This window comes from Elgaria multicarinata, chromosome 3, assembly GCF_023053635.1.
Source record: "Elgaria multicarinata webbii isolate HBS135686 ecotype San Diego chromosome 3, rElgMul1.1.pri, whole genome shotgun sequence".
Classification (NCBI taxonomy): domain Eukaryota; kingdom Metazoa; phylum Chordata; class Lepidosauria; order Squamata; family Anguidae; genus Elgaria; species Elgaria multicarinata.
In genome coordinates this window covers 111,460,678-111,477,620 of record NC_086173.1, presented here as the reverse complement: position 1 = coordinate 111,477,620, position 16,943 = coordinate 111,460,678, and the positions used below count along the sequence as shown (strand labels likewise).

The 16,943-nt window shown below is 42.4% G+C and overlaps 1 protein-coding gene across 1 annotated transcript in view; it reads left to right on the top strand.

Annotated features, from left to right (window-relative positions):
- Window positions 1-15,402, top strand: part of PHF2 (PHD finger protein 2) — a 136,448-nt gene extending 121,046 nt beyond the window's left edge. The window contains exons 19-22 of the mRNA XM_063121257.1: window positions 1,137-1,232; window positions 4,780-4,889; window positions 6,805-7,066; window positions 11,915-15,402. Coding sequence (XP_062977327.1) covers window positions 1,137-1,232; window positions 4,780-4,889; window positions 6,805-7,066; window positions 11,915-12,003 — 557 coding nt within the window. The 3' untranslated portion in view covers window positions 12,004-15,402. The remainder of the gene's footprint in view (window positions 1-1,136; window positions 1,233-4,779; window positions 4,890-6,804; window positions 7,067-11,914) is intronic.
- The last annotated feature ends 1,541 nt before the right edge of the window (window positions 15,403-16,943 follow it).

Below are 16,943 nucleotides of genomic sequence, written 5' to 3'. Positions count from 1 at the left end.
TGTTTGACAAAACATAAGCACAAGTTACAATTACAGTACCTGTAGGCCTTTCACTCAAGTTAAATTACTTTTAAAACTGTACAAAAGTATAATGTATAGACACGATCTAAATATGACATTCTGAAAGATGAGAGGGCTGTATTAGGGGAGCAACATTCTTGCTAATTATATATTTATGCTACCATTTAATAGGTTTGCTTTGTTGTAAGATGGTTTGGTTCACCAAGGCTCCATTTGTCCTACATCTGGTCAGCACATTTTCAGTCAGTGGCTAAACTGATGCAATTACTTTAAAATCATATATTGCCCTAGCAAAAGAAATGAAAATTAAATCCACATTTTTTTTATACATCGTTCGATTTAAGTGGGTGTAATGCAAACAATGTTGTTGCCATTTAGCCTAGAAATTGGGGATTCATTGAAAACAAAAGGGCTCAAGGATGTAGCAGATCTCAGATGTCACTAGAGGGGGAAAATAAATGTAAGGTAGTTTGCGTGTCTCAGAGACCCACTTCATTAAAAACAACAACTGCTGCATGCCTGCAGCCTCACACAATCTTTGTGTGTGAGTAACTCTCCACATGGTTCGGGTGGATTTTAACCAGGCCAGAACTTTGTAAATGGCATCCAGATACTTTCCTAAGCACACACGGTGCATATAACCCAGAACATCCTAGGATGTGGGTATTAGATCAGTTGCTCACATTTTGAAAACATTCCCCTTCCGTTCCCTTCTCCCACTCCCTCTTTTAATGTTTGTGATTATACAAAAGTTACAGAACTGCAGTTGAACTCAGGAAAACAAATTCCCGGAGAAACTATTAAAGTGCACAGTAGGTCAGTGGTAAAGTTGTCAATATATAGTGCTCCACTTTTGATGGGGGAATGATGCAAGGATCCACAAAGATGCCGACGAAAGATTCTTGCCCCTGTAATTCAAGTGCTGTGTCTGTCCCAGTTGTATTAAGTCATGATGCCAATCTGATGTTTGATCTTGATGGTAGACTTGCTGACTTGGTTCACCCCAGGGCTATTTCAATGCTGCGACATTGTGCTATTTTGTGGATGTATTTCTCGCTTACGCTGTTGCTTAAAGCCATATCACAATCTCTCAGGGGATTTGTTTTCTCGTTTAGTTTATCCCTCCCTTGAATCAGATGAAGATAATCCGGTATTCAAGTCCCGATCAAAGAAAAGGAAAAGTTCTGACGATGCACCATATAGCCCAACAGGTAATATTTCAAATATTTGAAATCAGGGGTAGGCAACATGCAGGCAACATACAACCCCCTCTGACCCACAGAAAGTCAGAAATTTCTTTTTTTTTAAATCCGCGGTTTGCTGTTTTCAAGCTAAATTTGTCCTCAATGAGCCTCTGGAGCCACTAAGGAGACCTGGGGCATGTCTAGATGGGGTGATATCCCTGGGATCGTCCCTATGCATGATGCAGGGAGGAATGATCCCTGCATTTCCCTGGGATATGGCCCTATACCTTTTCTCGCTTTTCCCCATGGTCCCAGGATGATCCTGAGACCACTGGACATGTGGGCAGCCATCCTGGTATAGTCCTGGTTCCTTGCGAGTAATCACGAGGAGCTGGAATCCGGGTACAGGGCATGGAGCTCTGCAAGCGCTCCATGCCCATCGGGGGGGTGGGAGTGGGGTTGGAGCTTTCTCCCCTTTTTAAAAATCACCTACCTTTGCGCTAGAGCACTAGTGCGCTCCAGTTCCTGTTTCTTTTTTTAAAAATGGCAGGGGCGACATCCTCTTCCTCCTGGGATGTCATGTGCCACGTGTAGATGAGGGGGACGATCTCGTGATCATCATATTGCAAGATCATCCCCCTCCACCCCCCTCATCTAGCCATGCCCTTACTAAGGACAAATTTAACTTAGTTTTCGAAGAACTTTGGCGAGTCTTATATGCATTTCCCTAAATGTAGGCATCAATTGCGTGCCTCTTTGAAATGTATGCATTTTTTCTCCCATTAATCAAAGCATATCTGCGTGCATTTTCCATGCACATTTTCCAAATGTATGCATCCTGTTGGACACTGTTGGGGGGGGGGGGCTCCACAAATCACATTGCAAGCTCAGAAACATACAGGTTTTGATCACAGATTGCATCAGTCCAGAGCATGCAAACTGGGTAAATCCTGTTTGAAAACAACCTGAAACTATTTTCTCATACATGCCTACTGATTTTTAAAGATTTCTTTTGCCCCTGCCATTGTTTGGCCTGTAATGTCGTGGTCCAGGGCAGAAATTGGTCCCCACGCTACCCAAAGTGGCTGACTCTGTATATAAACTGTAAATGCACTAACATCGGTTTTAAGTCATATTATTATTATTATTATTATTATTATTATTATTATTATTTATTTATATAGCACCATCGATGTACATGGTGCTGTACAGATTACACAGTAAATAGCAAGACCCTGCCGCATAGGCTTACAATCTAATAAAGTTGTAGTAAACAATAAGGAGGGAAAGAGAATGCAAACAGGCACAGGGTAGGGTAAACAGGCAGAATTTCCCCCAACCATTGCTAGTTTCAAGAAGCCACAAATGAAATTACCTTTTTGTCGCTTACGCCATTCACTGACAATAGGAGGAAATCCCTATATTGGTAGGTTTGCAAGCTTTCAGTGGTGGATTACATAGATAATGCTCATATGCACTTAAGAATGGTTTGGTGAGGAAAATGTCTTGTTCTGACCAGCACCACCTGGCATGGCACCTCTTCAGTCTGCTGCCCTCACTTCCGCTTGGGTCACAGCTGACAATGGTGGCCGGGGCCAGGCGCCACCGAAACATGGCTAGCTGGACTGGCTGTCTATCCTGTCATCAGAGTCAATATTTTGGAGGAGCTCTGTAAAGGCGTCTGGATCTGAGCAAGGGCCTCCCATAAGGGATTTTTTTTACATATTTTGAGGTACCTTTGGGCTGAAATGTTCCAAAGTTGCTTTGAAATACTCGTGGCTGAATTCCCAATAAGTTTTTTATTCCTTGAAAAACAGTCACGGAGCGAGGGTATGAATCTGACTTTCAGTGCAGTAGGGTAAGTGCGGGGTTAGGTATTTATTTATTTTTTACTCATGACAAACAGCCCACCCCCAGTCGATATTACATAAAGACTCTGTTTAAACGAGACACAAAGCCATGGTGTTTCAGCATTTTGAGCTAAACATTATGGCTTAGCATGTCATGACTGTGAACCATGACTTAGGCCTTTGCTAGATGAGGAGTTAGCCCAGTGTGAGGCCCAGGCTCGTCCCTGTGCGTTCAGATGACGCACAGGGAATCCCGGGCTCAGGCAGAGGTCAGACCTCCCTGGCCCTGGGGCATCCGGCACCGCTTGTGGCCCGGTATTTCCCGCAGTCTCGGGTTGAGCCCGAGACCACAGGCGTGTAGCCCGTTCCGCCACTTTCCCCAGCTAGCGCATTTACTCACAAGTAGCTGGGAAAAGCGGTGGATGGTGCGCAGCGCTCTGCAGGAGCGCTGCGGCCATCAGGGTGGGGAGATGGGAGGAATCGGAGCTGGGGGGGGGATGGGGGGGAATCGGAGCCAGGGGAAGGGGGGGAAACGGAGATTGCGGGCGGGGGAAAACAGAGCCAGGAGGAGATGGGGGGGAGGAAATGGAGCCATGGAGAGAGAGGGGAACATCGGAGCCAGAGTGGGGGGGGACATTGGAGCCAGGGGGAGCAAGGAACCCTTTAAAAAAAAAAAAACCCCACCTCACCTTTATTATTTGTGCGCTCCTGCGCACATGGCCCTTTAAAACTAAAAAAAATGGCGGACGCGACGGGTCCTTCCTGCAGCCCGTCACATCTTACATGTAGACAGGGGTGATGGCCCATGCTACTTGTAGCACGGGCTTGCCCCTCCTCCTGCACGGATTACAAGGTAGGTCTAGCAAAGCCCTTAGTGTGTTGTGTGAACCATTCCTAACAGTGGTGGATACGTAACTATGGTTTAAAGATGCTCACTAACCATTTACTGCAAGAGGGTTAGTGGCCTAACCAAGGCTTAGTGTGTTGTCTGAACAGGCCCAATGAGAGGTAAGCTTATGGGTTTAAGAGCTTAAGTCATAAAATTGCCCCTGCACAGTTTAAGATCATAGCATTTCTTCCGCATGGCTAACAGCAGCTTCAGGGGCCATTTGGACTGAATCCACAACACAGGGGCAAAGAGCTAGACCACTCTTCTTACATGCCCCCAGTGCAATCCAAATGCCACCTCCATGGCTTTCATACACAGCTTGCCACACCAGGTCTGATTTGAGCATTACATTTTTTAATTTGTTGCAGTGGTTGTAAAGGTTGTCCCTTATCACTTAGGCACAGGGTGTGGCTTAATAAATCGAGTTATGTTGCAATCTTATACATGTCTACCCAGAGGTGAGTCTCATTGGATTCAGTAAGACTTACTCCCAAGCAAGTGGGTATAGGATTGCAGTCTTCTCTCTCTCCCTCCACGTGTAGTTTAATGCGCCATATGCATCACAAATGTAGGAAGTTCGGATATAATCCAAAGAACTTTAGGAGCTTGTGCTGAAATCAGTGGGTCAGAAGTCCTGTTCTTCGTATGCTTCACTTTCTTTGTTTTGTTCCCTTTGTTTTGTTCCCTTCACCGACAGGGGACATGATCCTACAAAACAGAGGTGTTCACTAAATCCCATTGATTTCAACAGACTTAAACATGCTTGACACTGTTTGGTCAACATACACCTTTATATTGTATTATCTACAATATTTATTTTTGCTTCTGCATTTAGCAAGAGTTGGCCCATCAGTACCTCGACAAGACAGACCGGTCCGAGAAGGTACAAGAGTTGCCTCCATCGAAACTGGACTGGCGGCAGCGGCTGCGAAATTATCCCAGCAGGTATCCTGCCCACCCACCCCATATTGCTATTCAGAAAACCTTTTTTTTCTTCTTGCATTGTGTTGATGGTATGAAGGCTTTTGTTTATTGTTTAATTTATATCCCACCTTTCTTCCATCATGGAACTCAAGGTGGCTACATGTGATTCCCAGGTGGACTTCCCTCCAAGCCCTGCCCAGACCCAGACCTACTTAGCTTCAGCAATGTAGCTACTTCATGTGCCTTCAGACCGTGCCCTGGGACCTCCAGTACGAGAGGTTCTGTGTCTATTATAAAGAGTAATGCTATCCTGCAATCCCTAGAGAAAGAGGCAGAAACAGCCATTGATTAGAAATGGCTTTCTAAATCGCTCTTAGCTTTTTAAAAACTCTGCTTGGAATCACAAAATGACGTTTCAAATTAAGGGCATTTTGTAATGGGCTTCAGTGGAGCAAGATTTCACCTGCTAAAAGACAATGCAGGTGTCTTAAGATCACTTTCAAGGATTGTTCAAGGATGCAAATGACTTTGAACTCCACTGTGAAGCAGCTCTCACTTACAACAAGCTAAAAGAAGCAACAACAATCAAAATACAGAAAAACAAAACTAGTGGTCAACAAATAAAATAACAGCTTATAAACTTAATTTTAACTTTGCTGTTTTAAATTTGTATCTTAAATTTGTATTTCTGCACTGATACTGATTTTATCCTGGTTGTGTTTTTATATTGTATTTTATATCATGCTTTTATACTGTTTGTTTTATACTTTGAATGGTTTTAATTTTTGTGAACCGCCCAGAGAGCTTTGGCTATTGGGAAGTATAAAATGCAATAAACAAATAAATAAAGCAGCAGAGTCAAATGCCCGAGGAACACAGATTAAGAGGAAGACGCTGTTAGGACACATCTGAGGCATCACAACTGAGAAATCCCTCCTGCAAGTTATGGCACATACAAGAGGGTGGAGCACCTATCTTAAAGGATGGGCAGCTTCACATGGGAGTAGATGGTCCTTTTAAGTAGCCAGGTTCCAATCCTTTTAAGGTTTTATAACAGGGGTGCACAACCTTTTTGGCTCTGAGGGCTACATGTGATAGCAGGTATGCGGCGTGACGCACCCACACCCACCCACCTGTCCCCATCACAACAATCCAGGTCAGGTTTGCTGGGGTGTTGGGGGAAACTTTAACCTTTTCCCCATCCCCATGATTATGGTCAAGATTGCTGGGGTAGGGGGAGGATTACTTTGGAGCCACTGAGGGAGGGGGAAGGGTAAAGCCATCACCTCCCCCACAGCCCTGATCAGAATCACTGCTTCCCTGCCACCATTAATGGCACAGAGGTGGTGTTCCCAGCTGCCTTAGGGGCACTGAGGGAAAGGGAAGCTAAATAGTCCTCCCACACCTGTCCTGACCCAACCCTGATTGGGTTTGCAGTATCTATGAGCAGCACCACAACAGTGGCCTGGTTCAGACAACACGCTGCTTAACCACAAAATGGTTAAGGAATGCATTCCCTTAACCATTTTATGGTTAAGCAGCATGGTTTAGCGTGTTGTCTGAACCAGGGCAGTCTTTTCCTGCAGCCTCTCTGATCAAAAAAATGGGTGGGGCTTATGCAGGTCCCACTGTGGTGGGGCTCATACAGACCAAGGGCCACATGTGGGCCACAGGTTGCGCACGCCCCTGCTTTCTGATAATCAGCAAGTTGAATTGCACTCCGGAATGAATTGGCAAATCATGCTGGCGACATTATTTGGTCATGGGGTTGCTTTATTTTTAGAGACCCAACCCTCTTAGTTACCTGGTTTCTTAAGTTGCCTTGCTATGCATCTTCTAACAGGGTGATCCTTCGGCGTGTGCTGCATGCCTGTAATGTACCCATTATGTATAACCACTCCTTAGAAGCTAATGGCAGGTATGTTGTTTTTGAAAGGAGGAGCAAAAGGGCAAGAAGAAAAAGAACGCCAAAAAGAAATTATCACCCAACAATGCAAATAAACTCCCTCAGGAAGGCAGCTCTCCTGAACCCAAGCTGGAGTCCCATAGCAGTAGTTTAGCAGACCATGAGTATACAGCTGGTGCAAGCACATTTGGGGTCGCCCAAGTAAACAGAGGCTCTCAACCTATGGCTCCAGGAGTTTTCCTCACACAGCGGAGGCCCTCGTCATCATCACAGAATAATGCAGCTGCCAAAGGTAAGGTCCGTAGATTTATATCTGAAATGATGAAGTTTTGTTTGAACAACTCCTATTATTTCTTTGGGAGAGGAGAACTGTTCTACACAATCCATTTTGAAAGGAATTTCTCTGTTACGTTTAGTAATCCAGCCGTTGTACCCCTTTCTCTGCAGCTTTAGTGACGCTCTCCACTTTTTACTTTCCTCGAGGCATCTCTTTCAAGTGAAGTGTTTACAGAGACAACATTAAGAAGAAATAGCAAGATCTCTTCCACTGTAGCTGTTCTGATTTGGGCCAATGAGATAAATTATACTAAGCAAAAGTAATACCAAGTAGCTTACTCTATATGAGGGTTAGGTATAGTGACTATATGAAAAGGAGAACAGGGCTCCTGTATCTTTAACAGTTGTATAGAAAAGGGAATGTCAGCAGGTGTCATTTCTATGCATGCAGCACCTGGTGAAATTCCCTCTTCATAACAACAGTTAAAGTTGCAGGAGCCCTGCTCTCCTTTTAATCTGGTCTCTCTAGTATAGCTCCTGCAGCTTTAACTGTTGTGATGAAGAGGGAATTTCACCAGGTTCTCCATATATACAAATGATACCTGCTGAAATTCCCTTTTCTATAAAAGTGTTAAAGGTACAGGAGTCCTATCCTGCTTTTCATATGGTCACCCTAGGTTAGGCAACCTTTGGGGGCTGAGGCCATATTTGGTAATTTGAGAAACTTTCTGAGCACCACCACAAAATGGCTGCCATGGTCACCATAGGAAAGGGCAAGTTACCTGCCCAAAAAATGGACTACAAGGCAGAGTATGGTTGTGTGCTCTAGCACACTAAACTACTTCTTGAATCTACAGTTTGCAGCACCAACATAAACCTATTTCACAGCGAAATGTGTTGATATTTTTTATAAGTGGAAGGGATAGGACACCTTGTCTGTGCCAAATGAGGGGTCCGGGGATGCACTGGTGCCTGTGGGCACCACACTGTCTACTCCTGTTCTATATGGTCTAATATAGTTTTCAAACCAATTAAGGCCTGACCCGTTGTTGTCATCCATATGGAATTTGGCAAGTTGTGCAGCTGAGATCTTAGCCACATCTCAATTCTGCCCACAGAAACCACAGTAAAGAAAGCAATCAAGAAAGAGACACAGGTTGTGTAAATAAAGAGCACCTGTTTCTTCAGGATAAGTATATTTCAACTGTTAGAAAGTTAACAGATGGTTTCTTTAGCTTGTTCTTCTTCTGTGGTGTTGTAAATATTCAAGAGCTTTGTCTTTAGACCACCATAAATGTTTGGAACCATGGGTGATTGAAGGGTACTCCTTAACACACATTTCTCTGTATCAGGCCAGCACAACAGAGGTTTTTACAGTGATCACAATTGGCAGTGAGGAAACAGAGGCAGGGAGGGAGAGAGGGAAAATGCTGACAGAACTTCTGCTCGAATTTTCTTCATAGTTATCAGAAATGAAGGTGCCCGTGGTGGTGGGATTGATTCATATGTGATGGCAGCTCCCATAAAACTATGCAGATTGGAGGAGGAAGCTCCCTAGGATATGTCCACCGCTTGATTTACTCCCTCTTGATCACTCAACACTTTATTTACCACATCTGTTCTCCATTCTTCCACTGAGGGGGTGGGAGGAAAGAGCAGGGTTGAGATATTCTGTCCTTGGAATGATCATGTCAGTTAGGTTAAGCTACAAGATTGTACCTGGTCCAGGGTCAGGTAGTGCGGTTTCATGGCTGAGTGGGGATTCAGACCCAGGTCATTCTCATCCAAGCTGAATGAATGCGATGCAATAAATATTTACTGCTTGCAGTCATAGGCCATTCGTTGCATATAACATGAATAAAAAGAAAATGTCTAAAAAAACGCATGCATAAAATATTAAGAATTCCAGTTCTCATTGCACATGCAGAGCATAACCAAAACAAATCCTTAATAATAAGTACTGAAGGTGCATCTTTATTTAATTTGTATGTAGTAATGACTCTCCTTCACAATCCACTACTACTTTATTCAATGAACCTGAATGGATTTCCTTTGCTGCTGTTGCAAATAATCCAGATTTATGAAATATGCACTCATGCTTATCTGAAAGTAAAAAATGCTGCTATATCCTGAATTGATCATCCACTGGGACACATAGGACAACCATTTCTTTCTGGGAATAAAGTGGACAAAACAATAAATAGTGAACTAAATCTTGTATGCAACCACTTCCATAGGAATACGTCAATAGTTATATCCCACCATCTGACAAAAACTACTTTCTGTAATGTTTTTTTCTCTGCTGAGGGAATAAATATTCCATAAATACATTGAAACCCTTTTTAATGGCAGCATACCATTGAGAAGTTTGTAATCTGCTCACGTAGTCCAGATTGGCCTCTCTTGACAGCTCTCTCATTTGTTCATACCATCGTTTCTTCACGAGTCTTGAATCAGCCACTTCATTTAGGCTGCACCAAAACCAAATCATACTCCTGTCTTAATTCAATAGAGGGCAGAGGTGTCTCTACTTTCACAGGGCTGCTGGCTTACCTAGGAATAATGCTAGAATTTTCTTCAAAAACTATTCTGGGGTACTTTCAAGGAGAACTAAAGTGCCTCACACCTATAGCATATTTGGGTAATTCCCTACAATATTTTTAAGGCTGACTCCCAACAATTGTCCCCCTTTTGAAAGGAAAAGAACTTTCAAAGTCTCCTGGGTAGTTTTTGATACAAATAATTTACCAGCTTCAAAATGGGTTTTCCAGTTTTCATTAAAATGACCCTCCCCCCAGATCAATGAGCTGCACTGCTCTATGGCTTGGCCATCCATTGTCCACTTTGGTTTCCTGCCTCCTTTTCCAAAAAATCCATCCTTGAATTTTGAATAACTAATGATAAGGTGTTCTTTATAGCAAAAGAAGCTGAATTTGACTAGGATTTGTTGAAAATATGTTTGGTTAATGGACCACAGAAGTAAGTCATCAACATGCAGCAGTACCATGATGTTGTCCAATTCAAGAGCAGGGAAGCAAGAGATGCTATGTTGTTGGGGTTTTTTTTAAAAAAAAAAAAATTAAACAAAAAGGAAGCCAGAATGAAACCCCATGAAAAATGTGTGGTGTAGTGGCTAAAGTGTTAGACTGGGAGTCGAGAGATCCAGGTTCTAGTCCCCACTTGGCCATGGAAACCCACTGGGTGATTTTGGGCCAGTCACAGACTCTCAGCTTAACCTACCTCACAGGGTTGTTGTTGTTGTGAGGATAACATGGTGAGGAGGAGGATTATGTACACCGCCTTGGGCTCCTTGGAGGAAAAAAAGGTGGGATATAAATGTAATGAATAAATAATAAATAAAAACATGAATGCCTTCTTCCAGTTTCCCTTTAGACCCACCCTCACCTGCTGCATAGCATTATTCTGGTAGAGCTTTTAACATAGGCACAATGATCTTTTATCACTATTTGGACCAGGGCAGGGCCAGCGCAAGCTCACCTGCTGCCCGAAGTGGGAGAGCCTCTGTCATATGTCCCCTACGTATCACCCTCCCCACCACCACGTCCCAACGACTCCTGCTTCTGCAGCTCTCTGAGGAGCCATGTAGGCTATAAAAAGTAGCTAGTGTGACTCTGCAGAGAGATGGACAAGCCCAAATGCCTGGCTCTGAGGGATCTTCCCACAGCGTAAGGCATCAATCAATCAAACTTTATTTGCACCAAGCCATTGGCCATTGCAATTTAGAACAATTAACTGAACATAAGGCATAGAACAGACAATAAATATCCTGAGTTCAAGAAAAAGCAAAGACCTTAACATATAAAACTCAGTATCTCCAAGCAAATTTGTACAGTATTTCTGTACAAAGAACAAAATAGCAGCACGTGGGCATTGGTTTCGATGTTACCATCTCCACAGATACATACTCGATTATGGTATGGAGTTCTCCTAAAACGGCCTTCTAGAACCACTATGCAGAAGGAAGCACATTGAGGCGTGCTCTTGAAAAGGCTGTTCTATGTTTAGGGTATGTGAGCTGCTGTAAATACACCGGTGTCTTATCTGCAGGACTAAATGAGGACAGTTTAAGATGAGGACTCGATTTCCTCATTGTGGGCAAGCTGTTTTGTCTTTTGATGTCCAATAGAACGTAAGGCATTGTGGGAGAGGGTTTCCCTGGAAATTGCCCATGATACAGGCGATCTCCAGGGAACCCCCTCTGACAGTGCCTGGCTCTACGGAAGAACCCCATTCCAGGCATTAGGGCCTGGACGAGGCATGCTAGCTGCTTTTTATGGCCAATGCAGCTCTTCAGATCAACCCGAGAAGATCCTCAGGATGTGCCAGAGGGCAAGTGGCTGCTCTGGAGAGTCTTGCTGGTTGCTCTCCCCCAGCACCATTTGCTGTAGTGGGATAATGGGGCTGTCAGGGATCTCTGGAGCACCTGCTGTTGGGCCATCAGGATGGGTAGCAGCTCCAGAGAGCCCCCTTGGCTCTGCTCTCCTTATGTGGTGTTGAATAGGCAAACTGGTGCCCTCCAGGTGTTTTGTACCTCCCGTGATCCCTAACTATTGGCCATACTGGCTGGGGATGATGGGAGTTGTACTTAAAAACACCTGGAGGGCACTAGGTTGCCTACTCCTAGATTAAAGCTCACATTTAATTGGGTATTTGTTAAATGTGTTTGTACAGATGTGTGCATACAGAAGTTGGGAAATGCTTTATTTGTACCTTGAAAGTAAAAAATGCAGCAGATTCCTTTTTAAACCAATTCGCAATTCTTCAACTTTCCGAGACTTGAACTTTTTGTTTCTTTATAAACGTTTTATTGTGGCTTACTGTGTCCTTTTTCTCCGCCTTTCAGGGAAACGTACAAAAAAAGGCATGGCCACAGCTAAGCAAAGGCTTGGGAAGATTTTGAAAATTCATCGGAACGGGAAACTTCTCCTCTAAAACCCGGCCACATTTGGGACTGTATCAAAAGTTCAGAATGTCCTGAGCTGACACTAACTCTTCAACTCTTGAAGGACTTCTTCAGTAGTATTGTGCAACATCTTAGGGACAATACCAGTTAACTTTTTGCCACCACTTTAATAAATTGTTTTTAACTTTCAGCAGTTAAACATGTACAGAATACTGCTATAAATATTTTTTAATATAGATGTCCTTTCTCAAATTGCTGAGAGTGACTAGTTCGCAAAAAGTTAATACTCCAAGACACTGAGGATCATTCCAGTTTTAGGAAAGTATCCCTTTAACTTGTTTTTAAGTGAAGAAAAAGCAGTTGTTTTTAACAGTATGCACATTAATTTCAGTTGCGCTTCATTTATCAAAACTGTGCCCATTTTGAAGAGGTATCTGGTTAAGCAGCAGGAGGTCAGATTTTTTTAAAAAAAAAATGTGCTCAAATTGACTTGTAGAGAGGGGGAAGAGATTTCTGCCATTATTATATGTAATATAATACATGCAAGAAATAATATGCATAATGAAATATTTAGTTTTCTTTACCTGGATCATGCTAAATATGTTTCGTTTAATAGAAGAGTTGAAATTGCACTTCAGCACTACTAAAAACTTTCCCTATAACCAGACATTGGATAACCATTATTAGGTGAATTAATTTATTTTATGTGCAATGCAAGGCGACTTCCAGAACGTTATGGATCACAGATATGATCCAATTGGGTTCTTGATTTGGGTGTGAACACATAACGGGCTGATGCAGTTCCTTGAAAGTCAATGGGAGGTTCCCCCCCCCTTAACTTCAATTGGTGCTGGATTGACAGCCCTTTTTCGTTGATAGTTTTCCAACCTTCCCATCATTTTCTATTTGCAAGGTTTATTTTATTTTTAGCACCTGTTTGCATGCTGTCCATGCTCATTGTCTCTGCTTTCATCACTGCAAACCAGTGTGTGACAGCCTTGTCTGACCTAAAACACACACGCACACATACACCCTCTCTATAAAATCTCAGAAATAGATGCATACCCTTGAGAGAATGTTGCAAAACTAATTGGCACCTCAGAAATAAGGTCTGAAAGCAACAGCTGTGTTCAGGTTTGTTTACAAGATCCTGGAAACTGGAGGGTTTGGGGTTTGTTTGGCTTTTCTAGATATTGTTAGTTCAGGGGTGCTGTTTCGAAATGATACCTGCTGTTTACCAGAGTAGGGAATTTCATATGAGTTTAGGGCTCATTCTCTTGTGGCAAGTTTGCTGCTTCTACCTGGGTTCCTGTGCTGCACTGGTAATGTTTGATGGCAAGCTGGTGTGGGCAGATTACAGGCGTGTAGTGAACTGGCATGTGAAGCTGTATCCTCCTCATCTGCTTCCCACACACTCTCCCCCATTTCAAGTGTTACCAGTGTGGCAGGGTGGGACTGGTGGAAACAGCAAGCATGCCACAAGTTCACTCTGAAATAATGCCCATTGATTTCAGTAGGGCTTACTCCCGGGTAAGTGGGTATAGGACTGCAGTTTTAGCCCCATACATCTTGCCGTATTTTCTTGGTTCAACCCTTGGTTCATTCTCATGGAGAAGCAACTTTTGAACTCCATCCAAGAGTTCAGCCTTCCCCAAGCTGGCACTCTACAGATGTGTTAAACTACAACACCTATCATACCCAGTCAATGCAGCCAAGGACTAGCTGGCTAGAGAATCGTAGTCTAACACATCTGAAGGGGTCCAGGGTGGGGAAGACTGCAATAGTTCGTACCTAAATTCATGGCTAAGCCATTGTTTACGGAATCATTTAACCTAGGGTGACACAAGCAGAGAAAACGCCACTGATTAACCAGGGTCTCTTCTTCCTCGCTTTCATTTCACTGAAGCCTTGATCAATCCGTGCATCATGTAAACAAACCAGAGGTATAAATGAGCTAAGAAGTTGTCCTCTCAAGACAACTAAGAATGTAAGCAAGCACTTACCTTCTGCCCCATTACCAAAACCCCAGCTCCTCTTTCTATTTTAGAAAAAGCAGCATATATGTGCTAGAGGCTAAGTGCTAACAAAAAGAAGAAGAAGTTAACATGTGCACAGGCTCTTTGAGGGTGCTTTTTGTTAAATGCCTCTGAACCCATTCAGTGACTGAAAAACGATGGATCGGTGGTTTGTGTAAAGCCTTGAGACCGAGGCGTGCAATGAGGTGGGAAGTGTGTGCAGTCCTGTCAATGATGTACATAAGGCTTCTGACATTCATATGAAAGCACTTCCTTTCAGATATGCTTGTCTGAAGGAACGAGGGCTGTGTGTGCACCCAGGAGCCTGGTGTAAAAAGAGAGCCAAGCTTCTTGACAGTTTAACTGGATACTTGTCTTTTAACTCACTTAGTGTTTGGTGTAGAGTGCATTATTTTACATTAAACTTGCTTATCTGCATATAAACACTTAAGGAGTTAAATTTGTTTCTCAGGCAATCCCAGATTTTCATTTATAGATACGTTTCCTAAAGCATATTTTTTCATAGAATGTAGCCTGTAAATAGCTTTTTAAAATACCTTCTTTTTTATAAGAGCAAAGTATCTTTAGACATTTCTTTCTATAGAATACTTCATTAACCTTTATACAAGTTTCTTGCTGAGTATTATCAACGGTTGTATTTTAGGTTCTTGACTCTAAGAGAGAAATTTTGGGTTTTGTCCTTGTTTTTGTTTTTATTTTTATTTTATTGTTTCCTTTTTTATGTTGGCATTGCCTGAAAAACAAGTAAAACTTTGTGCAGCCTTATACAGAATCAAATAATAGTTAAAAAATGATCTATTTAAGACACGTTATGAAGAAGAATCTTCAACTTTATAATACCAGCTCCTTGTTTCTTGTATTATGAGGGGATACAATTATTTTATTAGCACCTTGTGAAGTGTTTATGTGTTTTGTGATGATGTAATTTATTAATGTTTGTAGCTTTTTATATTTGTACATTTCTTATGAGCTTTGTTTATATACACATTACCTGGATGTGATGTCCATGAGGAAAAAAAAACAGCTACAGAAAACAACTGAGGCCTTATTAACTAACCTTTCTACAGTTATGGTGGGAAAATTGGGTCTGAATTCTAGGAGTCAAAAATGTTAGTTGAATAGGGCCCCAGGGTTATGCCGAGCAAGTTTTTTTAAGCTTCCCTAGTATACTGTTCTTGTTGAGCATTTATATAATATAACGCAGACATCATGCTGTTTTTTTTTATTATTATGATTATGATTATTATTATTTTCGCAACATGTACATTTCTAACAAAGTTTATTGTGGCTATCTATTACAGTGTTTTATTTACCGATTCATATCAAATGCTCTTGTATCAAGTCCATGAAATCTAAGTAAACTTAGATCAAAATTTTAAAAGTAAAATATTTCAGGTTTTGTATAGAACTGGTGTTGGTTTGTTTATTTTCAAACCTAAGCAAAATCACACGGCTATATAAGTTATCAAAGAACATGTCAGAGCTTTGTTCACTTCCAGAGCATAACAGCCCAGGCACAGTCTTTTCAGCCCAGGAACAGGAAGAGATGAATGCAGAGGCAATGAAGGACTGAACATGGTCCCTACATCAGACGGTAGGAGCAGATAAACGACGGTTCTATTACAGGTGCACCTGTCAGAAACCCGAAATCTCTGCCACCATGGAATGGGCTTTTCAGAATCACCAGTAGCATTCCAGGCTGGCAATGCTTATATGGTCATGTCTTCACCCTTAAACATTTTGCATATTAACTTGGATCTAGAGCTCCCTATGTGCACCACTGCACACAAGGAGTTCTTGCTTGCCCTGACTTCCCCTTTTGCTCGAATGGAGGGAACGCTCCTTCTGCACAGAGGATGTGTATCGGGATCTGCACCGTTCCTTTGAAACTAGGGATGAGTGAACATGCAATATTTGAGCTTCTTGAGATTCTCCCATTTCCTCCTGGAAGCTCAGTTCACTTTGTTCATGTTTCTGAAAGTGAGTGTCTTCCCCCCCCCTCCCTTGATTGGGAAAAATGTGCATTTTTGATAAGGGAAATTTGCATTTTCAAATGTGAGCCCAAACTCTATTCTTTCCCCCTGACCCTCTGTGTAGCATTTTCAGGGTGGATGGGTGGAGGGACTGCAGTGGTGAGGAAAGTGCAAAGAAGTCTGCTTCTGCCAGTTCAGTTGCACCTGCCTAAATCTGGATCTAACCCTTTTGGGACTTGTCTGATGGCATCCTATAGACCTCAGTATTTTATTATTTATTTATTATATTTATATCCTGCTTTTTTTCCTCCAAGGAACTCAAGGTGGGGTACAGAATCCTCCTCCACTCCATGTTATCCTCACAACAACAACCCTGTGAGGTAGGCTGGGTAGAGAGTATGTGACTTGCCCAAAGTCACCCAGTGGGTTTCCATGGCCGAGTGAGGACTCCCGACTCCCAGTCCAACACCTTCGCCACTACACCACGCTGGCTCTTCCTATACAATTCAAATGTCTTTCTCACAGATCTAATAAAACTTTTTAATGGCCTGACCAGCAGGAAAAGCAGCTTATGTCACCTACAGTCCTGGCTGAATAATAACAACTGATGGCACAACAGCAGGTGCTCCATGTATTCCAGGCCATAAATAGGGGACAAGATTAAAATAAAAATGACACAATAAAAAGATAGCAGAAATGTAAAGTTTGGGAATGACTGGGGCTGAACTCTTAAACATCCTTACCAGGCATACGTCCCACTGAACTCAATGGTGCTTACTTCTTCATAGACATGTGATTATACTATGAGTGACAGTATTTAATTGAGCCTTCATTTATTTATACCAATGTAATATATTTATTACTTATATATAATTCTGGTAGTATCCAAGGACCCATGGTGTATTAAGATCTATCCAAATATCTGATGTTTTAAAAAACAAAATATCAGATCTAAAAGCC